Source organism: Protomyctophum bolini (assembly GCF_963924005.1).
Source record: "Protomyctophum bolini genome assembly, chromosome: 11".
Lineage (NCBI taxonomy): Eukaryota > Metazoa > Chordata > Actinopteri > Myctophiformes > Myctophidae > Protomyctophum > Protomyctophum bolini.
The window spans coordinates 2,777,893-2,797,407 of NC_137872.1; the positions used below are offsets into that span (position 1 = coordinate 2,777,893).

The 19,515-nt window shown below is 43.4% G+C and overlaps 1 protein-coding gene across 1 annotated transcript in view; it reads right to left on the bottom strand.

Moving 5' to 3' along the window:
• The window catches only part of gucy2ca (guanylate cyclase 2Ca), a gene marked incomplete at both ends in the record, with an annotated part of 28,466 nt that extends 13,354 nt beyond the window's left edge, over nucleotides 1-15,112 (bottom strand). Inside the window, 14 exons of the mRNA XM_080776458.1 lie at nucleotides 1,075-1,146; nucleotides 1,248-1,307; nucleotides 1,909-2,002; nucleotides 2,705-2,786; nucleotides 4,561-4,678; nucleotides 4,894-4,979; nucleotides 5,325-5,445; nucleotides 5,925-6,039; nucleotides 6,195-6,288; nucleotides 8,235-8,353; nucleotides 8,881-9,102; nucleotides 11,034-11,101; nucleotides 12,870-12,982; nucleotides 14,875-15,112. Of these exons, the coding sequence (XP_080632584.1) occupies nucleotides 1,075-1,146; nucleotides 1,248-1,307; nucleotides 1,909-2,002; nucleotides 2,705-2,786; nucleotides 4,561-4,678; nucleotides 4,894-4,979; nucleotides 5,325-5,445; nucleotides 5,925-6,039; nucleotides 6,195-6,288; nucleotides 8,235-8,353; nucleotides 8,881-9,102; nucleotides 11,034-11,101; nucleotides 12,870-12,982; nucleotides 14,875-15,112 (1,602 nt within the window). The remainder of the gene's footprint in view (nucleotides 1-1,074; nucleotides 1,147-1,247; nucleotides 1,308-1,908; nucleotides 2,003-2,704; nucleotides 2,787-4,560; nucleotides 4,679-4,893; nucleotides 4,980-5,324; nucleotides 5,446-5,924; nucleotides 6,040-6,194; nucleotides 6,289-8,234; nucleotides 8,354-8,880; nucleotides 9,103-11,033; nucleotides 11,102-12,869; nucleotides 12,983-14,874) is intronic.
• Between the last annotated feature and the right edge of the window lie 4,403 nt (nucleotides 15,113-19,515).

Below are 19,515 nucleotides of genomic sequence, written 5' to 3' on the forward strand. Positions count from 1 at the left end.
GAACCAACCAGTGGAAAAGAACTGAACCGGTTCCCACTGGGAACCAACCGGTGGAAAAGAACTGAACCGGTTCCCACTGGGAACCAACCGGTGGAAAAGAACTGAACCGGTTCCCACTGGGAACCAACCGGTGGAAAAGAACTGAACCGGTTCCCACTGGGAACCAACCGGTGGAAAAGAACTGAACCGGTTCCCACTGGAACCAACCGGTGGAATAGGGGCCTGTGTGTTATCCAGTGATAAACTCGCTTTACCCCCAGTCTGTAGGACCAAGTCCTATAAATCTCATTTGACAGGGAGAAGATAACAGATTCCTAAACCTGCCAACAACAAAACACAAACTCTAACAACTGGCTAAACCCTGAGCAGTTAAAAAGGTACGATAAGCAAACTGGTGGCTCTACACATTAGGCAATGATATTATGTCTCAATGGAGTTGTTGTAACAGACTTGCGTAACGTTTGACAGAGCAGTAATCTGAATAAGGGCTGGGAGGGCATACTAATAAGGGGTGATTTTGCTCATTGGTTTGCTCGTTACGAAAATCTACATCCTATAATTTTAAATATAAAATGTCTTTCTGTTTTTATTTGATGGAACGTAGGAAAGATGAGAGGGAGGCCTCAAAATGTCCACCAGTGTGCCCATCCCCTAGCACTCCAAGGTAACAAATTATGTCTGAATGACCTGTCGCCCATCTCATCAGCAAATGAGGGGCTGATGAGAGATTACATCTGTTCGTTCCACACATTCACATCAACGCTCTCAACAAGACCAGCTCACTACGTGTCGCGCTGTGAGCTTGTAGATCTGCTATGTTCGCTATTTTTGTTCAAAACCAAGCTATGACGATGACAAAAAACCAACACTAAATGTATTGACAATTTCGTCAACGAATAAAAACTAGACTAAAATATCAGGAAGGGACTAGTGGACAAGAGATCCAGTACAAGTAATTGTACACTTGGTTGCATGCTGAAAATAGCAGATCTACAAGCTCATAACGCGTCGCAGCACGACGCGCTGTGAGCGCTACTCCAAAGAATAACTAGTCACAACTGAAACAGGTCTTACCGCATTGAGTTCAATCTTCTGGCTCTCGTCGAAGTTTCCATCTGTGAGTTTCAACTCTTTCAATATCACGGGCTAAAAAGGATACAGAGAGATACAGAACATTACATTACATTACGTGCATATCAGTTTTCTTTGTGTAAATCTTACAAATCATCATCAATCATATGTTGTACCTTTTTGTCATAGCGCCCTCGGTGCATGTGATAAATGCTGTCCTTCCTCTCATCCTCAATCTGACGCGCACGCACGCACGCACACACACACACACACACACACACACACACACACACACACACACACACACACACACACACACACACACACTTGACTTCTTTATTATTTGTGCATATACATTTAACAAGACATCCTTGAACACAAACAATAATGCACAAGCTTGAGAGCATTCTGAACAACATTCAGTCTCGGTTCATGGATGCAGGAGGCATGGTCTGTTCTCCATTTTTTTCTAAATGTGGATTCAGTCGACTAAAATCGTATGATATTTAGTCGAGTAAAACTAGGCTAGGCTAACACGACAACATTCCATGGGTGACACGTGGCCGAACGGTTTGCGGAGCGGTCTTGATATCGGAAGGTCGCTATAGTTCGTATCCTCGGACCTGGCACGTTAAAATGACCACCGCTGAAGTGCCCTTTGAGCAAGGCATTGAACCTCTCTACCATGAAATGTTCTATGAGCAGGGCCTGGCTGTAAAGTAAACAAGGTCTTGAGCTTAGTCCAGTTACCCTGCATGGGTAAACATGGTAACTTGGTAACTTTTTGCTTTGCGTTTGTGGAGAGCGTCTGTTTGAGTCGTGTGATATAATTCATACCTTCAGGGACACTTCCTTCTCATCCAGTGGTCCAATCAGGTCCGGGTTGAGGTGGGACCATTTCTTCTGGCTGCGACGCTCTTTTCTGTTCTGTCTGACATTAAATCCCCCCCAAACACACACACTGTGTTACCTTTTCTTACCTCCTTTGATTGTGAATTATAATAACGTTATATATAATAAACCAGCAGCATACATTTGACTTTATCAGAGTAAACTGATAAGAGCATTATATTAGGCCATCAATCTAAGCTAAAAGAAATTGCAATAGTAATCATTAGAAGGATTTTTATGATCCTTATATAGGGTCATCCAAATAACATATAAAAAATTGAGTATTATATATATTTTGGATCATGGTAAATTCAGGGGTACCATTACCTGACCTCAAAATTTAAAAAAAAATCTTCTAAATCCTCCAGTTTTCTGAAATAAATATTTTCACGATTTTTCAAAGTGGCGCGGCTATGAGCTTGTATACTATAGATCTGCTATTTTTCAATAGCTAAATTATAACATAATGTTTAAAACACCAAAAGGGGTTCCCGCCCCCAAAATGGGTTAAAACCCTATAAAGAAGCATCATTCTAATGTGTCAAACTAGGGGGTTTTCATGATTCTGAATCCATGCCAAGCATTAGTTTTGCCCAAAAAGAAAAACACTCATTGGGCTAAAAACGGCCATAAGGATCATAAAAAAAACGATTACTAATGCAATTTCCTTTGGGTCAAATCTTAGATTGACTGGTCTATCAATTACCATTGACTTCATAATGAGTATAATGACGGTGTTTACCTGTAGAAGATCAGAGCGATGGCGGTCACGACCGCCACACTCACACTCAAAACTATCACAATGATATCCTGGGTACTAAGGTCTGGAAACACAACACGCATGCACACACACACGCACACACACACACACACACACACACACACACACACACACACACACACACACACACACACACACACTTTGTCTCCCAATGGTGTCGTGCAAAACTAGTACAATTACAGAGCTACATCACTTGATGCATTAACTATTTCTGAAAGTCAGATAATCTTTTTATGAAGCCTATATATTTGCCTATATTCAATGAAATTGAAATGCCCAAAATAGGGATTGATTATTGATTATTAAATTATCGATAATATTTTTTCTTTAAAAAAAAAGGTGGAAAAAAGGACTAAATTGACAATTTGATCAGCTGTTATGGCCCTAATCTCTCACATCCTTACCAGTGAGGTGGGCTGGCAGGTCATTATAGGCAGACTGTTATGAACCTAGTCTAAACATCCTTACCAGTGAGGTGGGCTGGCAGGTCATTATAGGCAGACTGTTATGAACCTAGTCTAAACATCCTTACCAGTGAGGTGGGCTGGCAGGTCATTACAGACAGACTGTTATGAACCTAGTCTAAACATCCTTACCAGTGAGGTGGGCTGGCAGGTCATTACAGACAGACTGTTATGAACCTAATCTAAACATCCTTACCAGTGAGGTGGGCTGGCAGGTCATTACAGACAGACTGTTATGAACCTAATCTAAACATCCTTACCAGTGAGGTGGGCTGGCAGGTCATTATAGGCAGACTGTTATGAACCTAGTCTAAACATCCTTACCAGTGAGGTGGGCTGGCAGGTCATTATAGGCAGACTGTTATGAACCTAGTCTAAACATCCTTACCAGTGAGGTGGGCTGGCAGGTCATTATAGGCAGACTGTTATGAACCTAGTCTAAACATCCTTACCAGTGAGGTGGGCTGGCAGGTCATTACAGACAGACTGTTATGGCCCTAATCTCTCACATCCTTACCAGTGAGGTGGGCTGGCAGGTCATTACAGACAGACTGTTATGGCCCTAATCTCTCACATCCTTACCAGTGAGGTGGGCTGGCAGGTCATTACAGACAGACTGTTATGGCCCTAATCTCTCACATCCTTACCAGTGAGGTGGGCTGGCAGGTCATTACAGACAGACTGTTATGGCCCTAATCTCTCACATCCTTACCAGTGAGGTGGGCTGGCAGGTCATTACAGACAGACTGTTATGAACCTAATCTCACACATCCTTACCAGTGAGGTGAGCTGGCAGGTCATTATGCAGACTGTTATGAACCTAATCTCACACATCCTTACCAGTGAGGTGGGCTGGCAGGTCATTACAGACAGACTGTTATGAACCTAATCTAAACATCCTTACCAGTGAGGTGGGCTGGCAGGTCATTACAGACAGACTGTTATGAACCTAATCTAAACATCCTTACCAGTGAGGTGGGCTGGCAGGTCATTACAGACAGACTGTTATGAACCTAATCTAAACATCCTTACCAGTGAGGTGGGCTGGCAGGTCATTACAGACAGACTGTTATGAACCTAATCTAAACATCCTTACCAGTGAGGTGGGCTGGCAGGTCATTACAGACAGACTGTTATGAACCTAATCTAAACATCCTTACCAGTGAGGTGGGCTGGCAGGTCATTACAGACAGACTGTTATGCCTCTAATCTAAACATCCTTACCAGTGAGGTGGGCTGGCAGGTCATTACAGACAGACTGTTATGGCCCTAATCTCACACATCCTTACCAGTGAGGTGGGCTGGCAGGTCATTACAGACAGACTGTTATGAACCTAATCTAAACATCCTTACCAGTGAGGTGGGCTGGCAGGTCGTTGGGCAGACGTCCTCCTTGCCACTCCAAGGCAGGGTGTTCGTCCACCACTGTGGTTTTATTCAGAGCCGTGTTGAACTCAAACAGAACTTCAAACTGTAAATGCCAGGGACAGTATTTTATCAGAATGTTATGGATGCAGCATCTCGTTTTAGAGGGGGGGTCCTGCTATACATACATCTATACAACGTTACAGCAGTGCAAGTATACACAGTACTAAAGACATATAGGTAGTACACAACATAACATACTGTACACATACAGTACAGGTATACAGTTAGCTTGCTGCCCTTATCCCCCCACTGTCTTACCATGCCAGTAGTCTGGGATGTATAGATGACAGACAGGTTGGCATCCCTGTCCCCAAACTCATCAAGCTCGTAGTATCCTCCCATACCTGCGAATAACATTTGCACGCAACGCGCGCACACACACACACACACACACACACACACACACACACACACACACACACACACACACACACACACACACACACACACACACACACACACACACACACACACACACACACACACACACACACACACACACACACACACACACACACACACACACACACACACACACACACACACACACACACACACACACACACAAGTCTGTGGCCAAATACATACACAATTTGCGGGTCCACTGCTAAGACACATTCCCAAAGGGGTTTTCCTATGAATGTACCTCGAAAAGACACATTCCCAAAGGGGTTTTCCTATGAATGTACCTCGAAAAGACACATTCCCAAAGGGGTTTTCGTCGTCACTGGACAGATTGAGCAGCCGGTTCCTCAGGACCTGGCCGAACAGCAGCGCTCCATCATGGTAACCTGTTACATAGTCATTAAGCTGGAGAGAGAGAGAGAGGGAGAGGGAGAGAGAGAGAGGGAGAGAGAGAGGGGGGGAGGGGGAGGGGGAGGGAGAGAGAGAGAGAGAGAGAGAGAGAGAGAGAGAGAGAGAGAGGGAGAGAGAGAGAGAGAGAGAGATTGTGTTTGTAAGCAAGAGTGAGTAGCAGGACAGTAAAGTGAGGAGGAATATAATAGACAGACTGTGATACTGTCTGGACCCTTGTGGGTCTGTAACTCTGAGAGTGCACAAATGGAAACAAAAAATTAACATTGAGGTGAGTTAAATTAACATTGATTTTACAATATTAATTGGGAGTCCCTAGACTAATGCATGTCAAATTAAAACGGGTTGAGAATCACTGCTAGAGCCGTAAAGATCTTCTCTTATGGGGGTCCCTGGCATGCCTTTTCAAAATGGGGGTCCGTAGGCAAAAGAAAATGTCAATTTGGGGGTCCGGGCGGTGACGCTGCATGGCTCACCGTTTTGGTGTCGTTGTACCCGTTCAGGTCAGTGGCGTTCCTCTCCTGCAGAGTGACCACCAGCACTTTGTCCATGTTCTTAGTGGACGTTGTGTTGACATAGTTGGACCCATTGCTGGAAGAGAGAGAGCATTGTTCTCCACATTCCTAATAGATTTTTACAGACAGACAGACAGACAGACAGACAGACAGACAGACAGACAGACAGACAGACAGACAGACAGACAGACAGGCAGGCAGACAGACAGACAGACAGACAGACAGACCTACTTGTAAATGTCAAGCAGAATGAACATGATGTCGTCCTGAAGGTTGGTCAGATTCATCGCCGACATGTCTTGGCGGTTCCCACACAGGATGAAAACTGTAAATACAAATGCAGCATCCTGTACATTAACCCATTCTGACCTGAGATCAGATTCATACGAGGTTTCCACTGGACACACACTGGTCTGATGAACCCATTCTGACCTGAGATCAGATTCATACGAGGTTTCCACTGGACACACACACTGGTCTGATTAACCCATTCTGACCTGAGATCAGATTCTAAAAATGTCAGTCGTTCTTCGATTTTTCAAAAATAGCAGACCTACAAGCTCGTAGCGCGCCACTCGGTGGCGCGCTATGAGCTTGTAGATCTGCTATTTTTCAATAGCTAAAGCACGACACGATGCTAACACCCAAATGGGTTCCCGTTCAGAGCAGACAGTAGGTTATAAGGTACTTTACGTTAAACTTTACAAACCGGCGGGATTGTGCACGCATAAAGAGCACAGAACTCTGACCACAATTTAGACAATCTAGGCATTTAGCAGACGCTCTTGATCCAGAGCGACTTACATTAGGTAAGAACCAAAAAGCATGGCAATACATCACATACACGACGAGTAAGACGCGCAAACGCGGGAAGCGAACGCAGATCGTAAATTGCAATAACAATTCACCATGACTCAGCCATAACCATATAAGGAGTCCCCCCAAAGCAGCTACGTATACGTCCAAATTATGGAGTGTGGTTGCATCAATGACAAACAAATCACTCAGCTCCATATATGGGCACAAAGGGGACACACACACACGGACAGACAGACAGACAGACATGATCTGCTATAGGTCTCATAGTAAGTGCTCACTGGGTTCGCAATAAAGAGTATATTTAAGTATATAGGTGGCGGTACTGTGCGGGTCTCTCCTCCTTCCTTAAAACGTTTACAATTCCAAACATGCAAACATAACCCTTTCTTTCATTGTCTATTATTAGTAGCTTAATGACTGGTATTACAATTTCATTGTCTTTTTTTTATGTCCAATATATTTTGGGTTAGGGTTAGGGTTAACATAAAGTATAACGTATAATGCATTTGAAATTAAATAAACATGTTACTGTTCAGGATTCCAATTCAAAAATAGCAAACAAAAAAAAAAAGAGAAAAGAATCATCGGGAATTCAATTCAAATATAGCAAAAAATAGCAGATCTACAAGCTCAAAACGCGGTGCCCTGCGATGCGTTTTGAGCTTGTAGATGCGACGGTAATGTGGCCCTCTGGAGTCTGTGTGGAACTATACAGTGGCCCTCTGGAGTCCGGTGTGGAACTATATATAGTGGCCCTCTGGAGTGAGTGTGGAACTATAGTGGCCCTCTGGAGTGAGTGTGGAACTATAGTGGCCCTCTGGAGTGAGTGTGGAACTATAGTGGCCCTCTGGAGTGAGTGTGGAACTATAGTGGTCCTCTGGAGTGAGTGTGGAACTATAGTGGCCCTCTGGAGTGAGTGTGGAACTATAGTGGCCCTCTGGAGTGAGTGTGGAACTATAGTGGCCCTCTGGAGTGAGTGTGGAACTATAGTGGCCCTCTGGAGTGAGTGTGGAACTATAGTGGCCCTCTGGAGTGAGTGTGGAACTATATATAGTGGCCCTCTGGAGTGAGTGTGGAACTATAGTGGCCCTCTGGAGTGAGTGTGGAACTATAGTGGTCCTCTGGAGTGAGTGTGGAACTATAGTGGCCCTCTGGAGTGAGTGTGGAACTATAGTGGCCCTCTGGAGTGAGTGTGGAACTATAGTGGCCCTCTGGAGTGAGTGTGGAACTATAGTGGTCCTCTGGAGTGAGTGTGGAACTATAGTGGCCCTCTGGAGTGAGTGTGGAACTATAGTGGCCCTCTGGAGTGAGTGTGGAACTATAGTGGCCCTCTGGAGTGAGTGTGGAACTATATAGTGGCCCTCTGGAGTCTGTGTGGAACTATACAGTGGCCCTCTCCATCTTCAAAGTTGCCCAGACCTTTGCCTTGTATATTTTTCATCCGATACTCACTGTTACTGCGTCTGCGACCAGACGCCAGCGCACTGAGCAGCTCCTTCTCGCTACGTAGCATTATTCTGGAGGTGTGAACAGCGAAGTGCAGCGTGGGAGCTTCCAGAGCGTTGATGTACCTGAGAGGGAATAAAGACAAAGATGGAGGAATACAAACAAAGATGGAAGAAAAGCGACCTGAGATCAGATTCTAAAAATGTCCGTTTGAAAATGACAGTTTTCTGAAAGAGCTATGTTTCTATGTCAGTCGTTCTCAGATTTTTCAAAAATAATAGCAGACCTAACGCGACGCGTTGTGTGAGATTGTAGATCTGCTATTTTCAGCATGCAACCCAGCATAAAACTGGATCTCTTGTCCACTATAGTCCCTTCCTAACATTTTAGTCTAGTTTTTATTTGTTGACGAAATTGTCAGTATATATATTTAGTCTTAGTTTTCAGTCACCATAGATTCGTTTTTATTTAGTTTTAGTCAGTGAAAAAAGGTAGTCGACGAACATTTTTCGTCTTAGTTTTAGTCGGTAAATGGGGGGTCCGCGGGCTGAGTAATGAGTGTCAATCCTCCTTGACAGGAAAAGGTTTGGGGACCACCGCTCCGGATCAGGATAAAGTTTGGGGACCACCGCTCCGGATCTCTCTCTCTCACCAGAAGCAGTCCTCTGTGGAGATCTCCTTGTCCTGCTTGTAGACGTAGACCTGGTCCCACTCGGGTTTGAACGGGAACGTCGCCGCCATGAACGAGGTCAGGAAGGTGGCGATCTTGCGGGCCGGCGGCAGGATGCGGGTCAGGTTCTTCTTGAAGTCGCAGGAGAGACCGAAGCTCCCGGCGGAGATGATGGGAATGCTCAGCTTGAAGCCGATGTCCTCGCTGTGAGAGAGAGAGAGAGGGAGAGGGAGAGAGAGTAAACAGTCAATTCAACCAGTCAATTCAGCGAGCGCTGTGTGTGTGTGTGTGTGTGTGTGTGTGTGTGTGTGTGTGTGTGTGTGTGTGTGTGTGTGTGTGTGTGTGTGTGTGTGTGTGTGTGTGTGTGTGTGCGGCGTGCGTGCATGTTTTTCAGACAGTGGTGGCCGAACGGTTTGCGGAGCGGTCTTGATATCGGAAGGTCGCTATAGTTCGTATCCCCGGACCGGCACGTTAAAATTACCACCGCTGAAGTGCCCTTGAGCAAGGCATTGAACCCCTACCATGAAATGTTCTATGAGCAGGGCCTGGCTGTAAAGGAGAATTCCATACTAAAAGGCTTTTTTACCTTTCTTTGTAGTCGTTACGTCCCCACCAAAGAGGTCCAGGTGTTATTTTGTGCAAATGCTCCTTATTGGCTGTTTCCCCTACCATAAGCCCTCAATGAATTGCATTGAATGGAATGGGAATTGAATGGGGCTATGGGGTGTTGTGCTAATTCGCTTATTTCCATCGCTCAAAATTATAATTTCTTTGTATATATCCTCTCTTCATAATGTAAATAATATCCCAAGCGGCACACTTTACTACTTCTTTCGATGGAAATAAGTGAACTAGCATAACACCCCATAGCCCCATTCAATGCAATGCAATTCATTGAGGGCTTATGGTAGGGAAAATAGCCAATAAGGAGTTTTTGCACAAAAAAACACCTGGACCTCTTTGGTGGGGACGTAACTACAAAGAAAGGTAAGAAAGATAAGAAAGCATTCTAGCAACCTTTAAACAAGTTCTTGAGCTTAGTCCAGTTACCCTGGATAAACATGGTACCTTTCCTTTCCTTAGTCCAGTTACCCTGGGTAAACATGGTACCTTTCCTTTCCTTAGTCCAGTTACCCTGGGTAAACATACCTTTCCTTTCCATAGTCCAGTTACCCTGGGTAAACATGGTACCTTTCCTTTCCATAGTCCAGTTACCCTGGGTAAACATGGTACCTTTCCTTAGTCCAGTTACCCTGGGTAAACATGGTACCTTTCCTTTCCTTAGTCCAGTTACCCTGGGTAAACATAGTACCTTTCCTTTCCTTAGTCCAGTTACCCTGGGTAAACATAGTACCTTTCCTTTCCTTAGTCCAGTTACCCTGGGTAAACATATAGTACCTTTCCTTTCCTTAGTCCAGTTACCCTGGGTAAACATAGTACCTTTCCTTTCCTTAGTCCAGTTACCCTGGGTAAACATATAGTACCTTTCCTTTCCTTAGTCCAGTTACCCTGGGTAAACATAGTACCTTTCCTTTCCTTAGTCCAGTTACCCTGGGTAAACATATAGTACCTTTCCTTTCCTTAGTCCAGTTACCCTGGGTAAACATAGTACCTTTCCTTTCCTTAGTCCAGTTACCCTGGGTAAACATAGTACCTTTCCTTTCCTTAGTCCAGTTACCCTGGGTAAACATGGTACCTTTCCTTTCCTTAGTCTAGTTACCCTGGGTAAACATAGTACCTTTCTTTTCCTTAGTCCAGTTACCCTCATGGGTAAACATAATACCTTTCCTTTCCTTAGTCCAGTTACCCTGGGTAAACATAGTACCTTTCCTTTCCTTTGTATACCTGCTGCGAACTGTTGCCTGCCTTTGCAAAGAAACTGTGATGTCCTGCCTCTTTCTTTGTCTTATATTTTTATCATTATATACTGTATATAGTATTTTATATAGTCTTTTTCTGTCTCGATATCTGACTTTCTTTCTTTCTTTCTCTCCTCTCTATATGCTCATGAGTCACCACCATCACTAACTACAACACATTGTTGAAGTTGTAAGAGAAAGATGTTAATAAGAAGAAGATAGGATAATAATAGGATAAATGTAATAAATGTAGAGAGGAGGTCATAATATACTCACTCCACTAGTTGAAAGGTGGCATATGTGCAGGACGGCCCCAGCATGACACAGCCGATCTCACCTTGTTTCTGCAGAACACATTGTGGTTATACACTACAGGAATACCAGACCACTCACCCCTTTACCAACTCGCCCCCCGAGAAATGTTTTAATGTAGTAAACATTTCCTAAACAGTTCGATTCCCGCTCGGGACGCTGTGGGCGCTGGTGGCGTGTTTCCTCCTCCGCGGCATCAGTGCCCATACCCGAAGGCGGGTTTGGCGAAAGGGCCTTTTCTGTGTGGAGTTTGCATGTTCTCCCCGTGTCCCCTAGGGTAGGTACCCTCACATGTTCTCCCCGTGTCCCCTAGGGTAGGTACCCTCACATGTTCTCCCCGTGTCCCCTAGGGTAGGTACCCTCACATGTTCTCCCCGTGTCCCCTAGGGTAGGTACCCTCACATGTTCTCCCCGTGTCCCCTAGGGTAGGTACCCTCACAAAAAACATGCAAACATCCTGGTCTCTAAACTGCCTCCCCCTGGCCAGCCGGGGCGCCTGATGGAGGGGAAAGGAACTGGTTGGAATAACGTGTTCCTTCCGCGTGCTACGTCCAACCAGGGAAACTCCCCCCTGTCAGGTGTAAAGGAGCAACTTGGACACTCAGGCATGAAGGAAGCATGAGTTCAAGTCCGTTGCTCTCCCCTTGTCCCCCATATATGGGGACTAGGTTGCTCTCCCCTTGTCCCCCATATATGGGGACTAGGTTGGTGGAGGGTGTGTAGAGCCCAGGATCACATTAGATGATTGACACAGGGGTGAAAAATGGGTTACAAAATCGTGGGATAAAAAATATATAACCTGTACCTACTAGTACACTATAGTATGGAATAGTTGGCATTATTTGTACATTGTCTTGTGTAACTAATCTTCTTGTCCAATAGGCAGAGTACTCGTGTAAAAAGTCGAGTAACACTACTATTTTCATCAGCCGAATCTGATTTCACCCTGAAAGTTAGAGAATCGACCTATTAAGGATCCACTTTGTCATTCTCCCTTCTGGCTCCAAAACTGTGGAATGCACTTCCCATGGCAGTCAGAACTGCAGCATCACTCCCAATCTTCCGCCGTAGTCTGAAAACCCACCTTTTCAGACTCCATCATGGCCCATAGCACTTACCCCACCCCCTTAGATAGCAATTCTGTAGACTTAGATAGCATTTGATACAGACTTATAGCATGTTATGTAGACAGCATAAGTGCATTGTATGTAGTCATAGCACGTCATAGTACATATGTGTAGCATAGTAGTATAGATGTATAGCTTATATGTATAGTTTCATTATAGATATTCCACTGTTACTTTCTTAGCTTACGCATGTTTCATGATAAATGTCTTTATGTGATGTATTCCCATGCTTTTTTGTTCTTGCTTAATGTAAGTCGCTCTGGATTAAGAGCGTCTGCTAAATGCCTAAATTGTAAATTGTAAATTGTCATTGAGCCGCATGCAAAGACAAGAACAAGAACAAGACGAGCTGACAAACCTTTCAGGACCATTTCCATCTCATGTTGGTCATTATAGGAACACAACTCTGAGGGCTGAATTTTGCGTGTCTTAAGTACCAGGTCTTATTACTTAACTTAAGACCTGGAGGCGTGGTCAATGCTCTTTGGCCACTCAGAATAGCCAAATGGCATTGATCACGCCTCCAGGTCTTATAAGTTAAGTAATAAGACCTGGTACTTAAGATACAGCCCTGAGGCTGTACAAACGTAGCCAAATCCTTTTTACTGTACATTTGTACACACACATGTGGGAAAGAGACCACAGTACAGTATAGGTGCACATGTATACTTACATGTAACTTCTTGAGTATCTCCACCCCCTCACACGAGCTGCTCCCACAGCCCCTGCGTCGGTACAGCGTGGTGTTGAAGCCATGGTAGCTGGCCGTCAACGTGAAGTTCAAATCTTAAGAGACATAGAAAAGGAAAATACAAATGTGAGAACTATTGATAGATTATGTCCAAAGCCCTAACTTTCTAGGAAACGGGAATGTTTCAATGGATCCAAATGTAGTTTAACTTATTTTGACCTGAGATAAGATTCTAAAAATGTTCTTCTACATCCTGAGAGTTTTCTGAAAAAGCTATGTTTCTATGTCAGTCGTTCTTTGATTTTTCAAAAATAGCAGACCTACAAGCTCGTAGCGCGCCACTCGGTGGCGCGCTATGAGCTTGTAGATCTGCTATTTTTCAATAGCTAAAGCATAACGTAATGCTAACACCAAAAGGGGTCCCGCCCCCAAAATGGGTTAACTTATTTACTGACAAGCGCTTGATAATACTTTGCATTGGATAAAAAGAATTCATAAAACTAAAACCCACAGACACGCTCAAATACTTTCACGAAACAAACATTTGCTAGTTTTGTGTGACAATGTGGTTGTAGTATGACAACAAGTATTAATTAATTACACATTAATTGACATAAAAACATCATAAAAGGTTCTCATTAATCATTAGTGCAAATTGAACTCGTTGTTCTGTAGTGACAAATTACCTCATTAATCTGGTTATCAAGATCATAGAGTACAATGATTTTACTGTCCCCTGTAGCCTACTGGAAACATTTTCTTTATCAAACTAGTTTTTAAAACGGCACCCTATTAACTCTACTACTTTGACCTATTAACAACGTTATTTTCATTCAAGATTCAGTACTACTGTCCAAATTGTATACCCAAAGAACAATCACAATTACAGCACATGCCAAAAGATAAAGCCATTCATTAATCTAAACAAACTGTCTTCTTGAAGCCTGCAGTAGACTTTGTATGTCTTATGATATAGAGCATGTATTTGGCCTTATTCTCAGTGGTTTCCCGAGGTCCTTTGGTGGGGGGGGAGGGCTCCAGGGGGTCCCCAGGAAAAGTAGTAGTAGTTTATTTATTTTGGTCATTAAAACAAATCAATACAGTGCCTGCTTTTTTTTTGTTGCAAAAGAAACATTGACCAAAAAGGTGTATGTAGGCTGAAGCCTAAGCTTATAGTGCTACCCTTCTATAACAAATAAATGGCTTTCAGAGGTAAAAATAATACAACAGAAAGCAAACAACAGAAGGGGAAAAAACAAGAAGACAAAACTAAAACAAACAAACAAACATAACAGAAAACAAAAACCAGTAAGACGCGCAAACGCGGGAAGCGAACACAGCTGAGACCCTGCAGATCATGTCTGTCTGTCTGTCTGTCTGTCTGTCTGTCCCGCTGTTACTGTATATGTGGACCTGGCCCCTTTTGTGCCCATATATGGAGCTGAGTGATTGCTGATGCAACACACTCCATATTTGGAAGTATAGCGGGACAGACACACACACAGACACACAGACAGACATGATCTGCTAGGTCTCATAGTAAGTGCATGCTCACTGCATTCGCAACAAAAACAGACAGGACAATACAGTTAACAGGAACAAGACAAAAAAACAACAAAAACAACAAAACAAAACACAAAACGAGAAAACAAAACATCATATCAATGTTCTATAATCTACTATTTTTTATCTACATCTATCAATTCTTATTTATTTTTAGTTATTTCGGCATCATAGTTTATCCATTTAAATGTTGGCTAATGGCTATTCAATTGAAAATCTCTTAAAAATGATATCGACTATAACTCTTCTGAGGGGTCCCCTGCCTGGCACAAAGCCCTTTCAGATGGGGGGGTCAATTTGGGGGTCCTTAATCAGACCAGTGTGTGTCCAGTGGAAACCTCGTATGAATCTGATCTCAGGTCAGAATGGGTTAATTGACTTCTGAGAAGGTCTGAGAAGCCCTTTGCTCTATATTCTATAATACCTGCTTCTTCGTTCAGTTTCCTGTCCTTTTCTATCGCCTGCTCCACCGCCGCTTTGACGAAAGCCAGACTCCACTCGGTGTTGTCCTCCAGCAGAACCACGTTCATGGTGTACGGCCGCTCGCGGCAGTCGTCCAGCATCTCCGAGGCCGTCGCCACGGCCGCCGCTACGGCCGCGGCCGCCGCCGCGGTAAGCAGAATGATCCCAAATGGTACCAAGCGGTGCGCGTAGAAGAACATCATATCACGATTCGTGTGTTTGTCAAATCAATTGTCAAATCAATTCCAACGCGGTGATGATATCAGATCTCCGAACATTGCAGGTATAATAAGGAGAGAAGATGGAATTCCATTCTGAATGTTGACTTGACCCCCCTTACATATAGTTCTCTGTGAAAGCAGAACTATAATCATCAGCATTTTCAATATCCCGGCAGAAAGCAGTCACTCTCCCCAACAAAAAAACACATCAGGTGTAGAAATAAATAAATAGAAGTGTGATTGTGATCCAATCCTCCCTGGTTTTAGTGGACAAAGAAAGACTCGATACAGAAAATCAACTCGGTTTGGTTCCTTTATAGGGAGAAAAAGAGGCATAAGATCAACAGATTGTCCTCCATGAGCTTGGGAAGAGCCCGTCTACAGTACCTGTCCTCCATGCGTTAATGAACAACTGTCAAGTGACAGCCTGTGTGTGTGCGTGTGTGTGTGTGTGTGTGTGTGTGTGTGTGTGTGTGTGTGTGTGTGTGTGTGTGTGTGTGTGTGTTAAGGGGGGGGGGGGTTAGACTCTCATTTTGTAGATTGTAACACACTTACATCACAGTCCGTCATGTTTATAAACACGCTCTTTACCTATATATACTAATACTAAATGGCTCTCATTCTAATGAATTAATGTGATGAGAATGAAACTGTTACAATATAGTAAAAATGTTCAATCATGAAAGGAATTGGATAGACGATCGATACCTTTGTAAGCATATACCTCAGTACTTAATTAATAGCCGTATACATTTTGATTTGACAGTCTGATTGTCACTATAAGAATATAAGATTATAGAAGTTAAAACTCTCTCCGATAACAACTACACTAGTAGATAAATGTTAACCAGCAGAAGGACAGACTTGTAGCTACACTAACCAAACACAGCCTGGACACATATAGATCTGCAACAACGTGCACGGGAACGGAACAAGAAGACTTCAATGTTCTCAACACGGAGACAAAAGGAATCAATACAACCTCCTCCTATATGTTCTATAGTATTCTCTCCCTTTCAGTCTAGAATGTCCCAAAGACAAAGATTCTCCAAGCGGAGGCGAAGCTTACACTGTGTGACGGGAGCAAAGGTCACAAATATATGGCCATAAAAGGTGCAGGCTTTGTGTGTCACTGATAAATATCGTCTGTTATAAAAAAAAAAAAGGAGGTTAGATTAAGTCAATAAAAGTCTCAGCCGGCCACTCGTATTATATAGCACCGTGCCTTCATTCTGTGATATATGAACGGTGCTATATAAATAAAGGTTTATTATTATTATTATTATCCCAAAGTATAGAGCACTTTTTTGTCCCTCGCTAAAACAAAGATATCTCCAAAGCAAACGGCTGGGATTAGCATGGAATGGAGCTGTCTCACCTCAACCTGAGGACAAACCAACACCGTGTGAGTTAGTTGACCCACTGACCTCTCCTAGCTATAGCGCCACCCTTAAGCCAAAATGTCAAACTTTCCACACAGACAAGATATCTCATAATAATAATATATCAGATTGCAAGGCCTTTCCTCTTGCACAACACCCTTAAGGGGCTTAGCCAGGCCAAACGTCTTTTAACTCATATTCATTATTTATATTTCTCTTTTAAAGAACCGCCTTTGGTGTTTTAAACATTATGTTATAATTTAGCTATTAAAAAAATAGGAGATCTACAAGCTCATAGCGCGCCACCGAGTGGCGCGCTATGAGCTTGTAGGTCTGCTATTTATTTTTAATCGTGAAAATATACATAGGGTTTTTCAGAAAACTGTCAGGGTTTAGAAGGCATTTATTGTATAGAATCGAGCTCAGGCCTAAATGGGTTAAGCTTTTGCTGCCGTTTATAATATGTACAATTAATTACAATTAATAAACATTTATATTGGCACTGTATGGCGACGAACTTATTAAGCCACCGAAAGAGGCTAAAAGCGGGGAAATGTACTGCCAGACGCGCTGCATGTCACTTCTCCAGTGTACTGCGTCTTATTCATGTATTAAAGGTATATTAAAGGAGAATTCCATGCTAGAATGCTTTCTTATCTTTCTTACCTTTCTTTGTAGTTGTTACGTCCCCACCAAAGAGGTCCAGGTGTTTTTTTCTTCCAAAAACTCCTTATTGGCTATTTCCCCTACCATAAGCCCTCAATGAATTGCATTGCATTGAATGGGAATTGATTGGGGCTATGGGGTGTTGTGCTAGTTCGCTTATTTCCATCGAAAGAAGTAGTAAAGTGTGCCTCTTGGGATATTATTTACATTATGAAGAGAGGATATATACAAATAAATTATAATTTTGAGCGATAGAAATAAGCGAATTAGCACAACACCCCATAGCCCCATTCAATTCAATGCAATTCATTTAGGGCTTATGGTAGGGGAAACAGCCAATAAGGAGCTTTTGCACAAAATAACACCTGGACCTCTTTGGTGGGCACGTAACAACTACAAAGAAAGGTAAGAAAGCCTTTTAGTATGGAATTCTCCTTTAAAACAATGGATTTGGCATCATAACAAAGTGCGTTGTGCAGAATCCTATACAGATAGCAGCGTGGTGGTTGTCTTAGCGTTCTGCGTTTGTAAAGCGGTCAGCAAAGTTGGACTTCCCCGTCGTTCACCCATCCTCTCCTTCCATTCATGAAAATGCCACCTGGTGAACAGCTGACTTTACTACCTGTCTGACACCACGTGACCATAGTAACCATAGCAACCCATCGAGCTGTCTAACCTGTCACCAACAGGTACTGATAATCAATAATGTCCTTTTTTTGTGCCCAACTAGTGAGTTTGGTACTTTTAGGGGGTGGCCATCTTTGAGCCATTCCACACCAGTGAGTTTGGTACTTTTAGGGGGTGGCCATCTTTGAGCCATTCCACACCAGTGAGTTTGGTACTTTTAGGGGTGGCCATCTTTGAGCCATTCCACACCAGTGAGTTTGGTACTTTTAGGGGGTGGCCATCTTTGAGCCATTCCACACCAGTGAGTTTGGTACTTTTAGGGGTGGCCATCTTTGAGCCATTCCACACCAGTGAGTTTGGTACTTTTAGGGGGTGGCCATCTTTGAGCCATTCCACACCAGTGAGTTTGGTACTTTTAGGGGGTGGCCATCTTTGAGCCATTCCACACCAGTGAGTTTGGTACTTTTAGGGGTGGCCATCTTTGAGCCATTCCACACCAGTGAGTTTGGTACTTTTAGGGGGTGGCCATCTTTGAGCCATACCAAACCAGTGAGTTTGGTACTTTTAGGGGTGGCCATCTTTGAGCCATTCCACACCATCATGGCCAAAGTTACGGCAGTGTCAGAAATTCTACTCACATAGTCTGACAAGGTGGAAAAACCAGCAGCATTTGCCTTTATGTCGCACAGGATGCCATTTAATGGCATCACATGCAGGCTCAGGAGATAGAGAGGCCATCTTGGAACCAGGTTCAGTTCGGCACCCGGCTCCTCTGGTATTGTGTTAAAGTGCTTCGGATAAGGTGCAACACAAATGTAGATAATTTGCCATTTTACTGCATGTCATGTAAGGCAGAGAAAACAAATGTAAACGACATGAATCTTGGTCAGTGGTAAATATATAACCTTTATATATCTCGTTGCCTGTGTGTGTGTGTGTGTGTGTGTGTGTGCGCGCGCGCGCGCGCGTGCGCGCGCGTGCGCGCGCGTGCGCGCGTGTGTGTGTGTGTGTGTGTGTGTGTGTGTGTGTGTGTGTGTTATCCTTACACAAGTTCCTGTCTAGTTACTATCCGTTATTACATAATTACATTATTCTGCTGTCAAATTCATTGCCCAGCTTGGGACATATAAATAAACTTGACCTTGAAAGCTTGAAATTAAAGGGCTTAATTTAATTTGTTAATTTGAGGTGAATTAAAATCAAGTCATATTAACAGTCATTATTTAACTGACACATATATATATGCTAGTCGGTTCCGGAGCTCAAACCAGACTGAGAGACACAGATCTATTCCTTTTCTATGGCTGCCCTTATTCTTAACATTTTAAACTCATACAATATAGCAGACACGCATGCGCTTGCATTATTATAATGGGAACATTTCCTCGTGATGGTGACTCAACCAGTCAATCCGGTAGACACTTTCCCTTGAAATTCCAACATCCGACTTCTCAGTGACCTCTCAGTAACTCATGACTCATATCATACTGTATAGTATACAGTATGATATGATGATATAGAAATGACCTGGTGATGTACTGTATACAGTGTATAAAGTACATCACCAGGTCATTTCCAGGAGGTTTGACCAAGCATGAAGACAACCCAACCAAACACAACTCACCACCAGCCACTATCAACTCTCGCACCCTGTACGCCACCCGTGCCAACCACCCACCTATACCCTCAACCAGGCGGACCACTCCT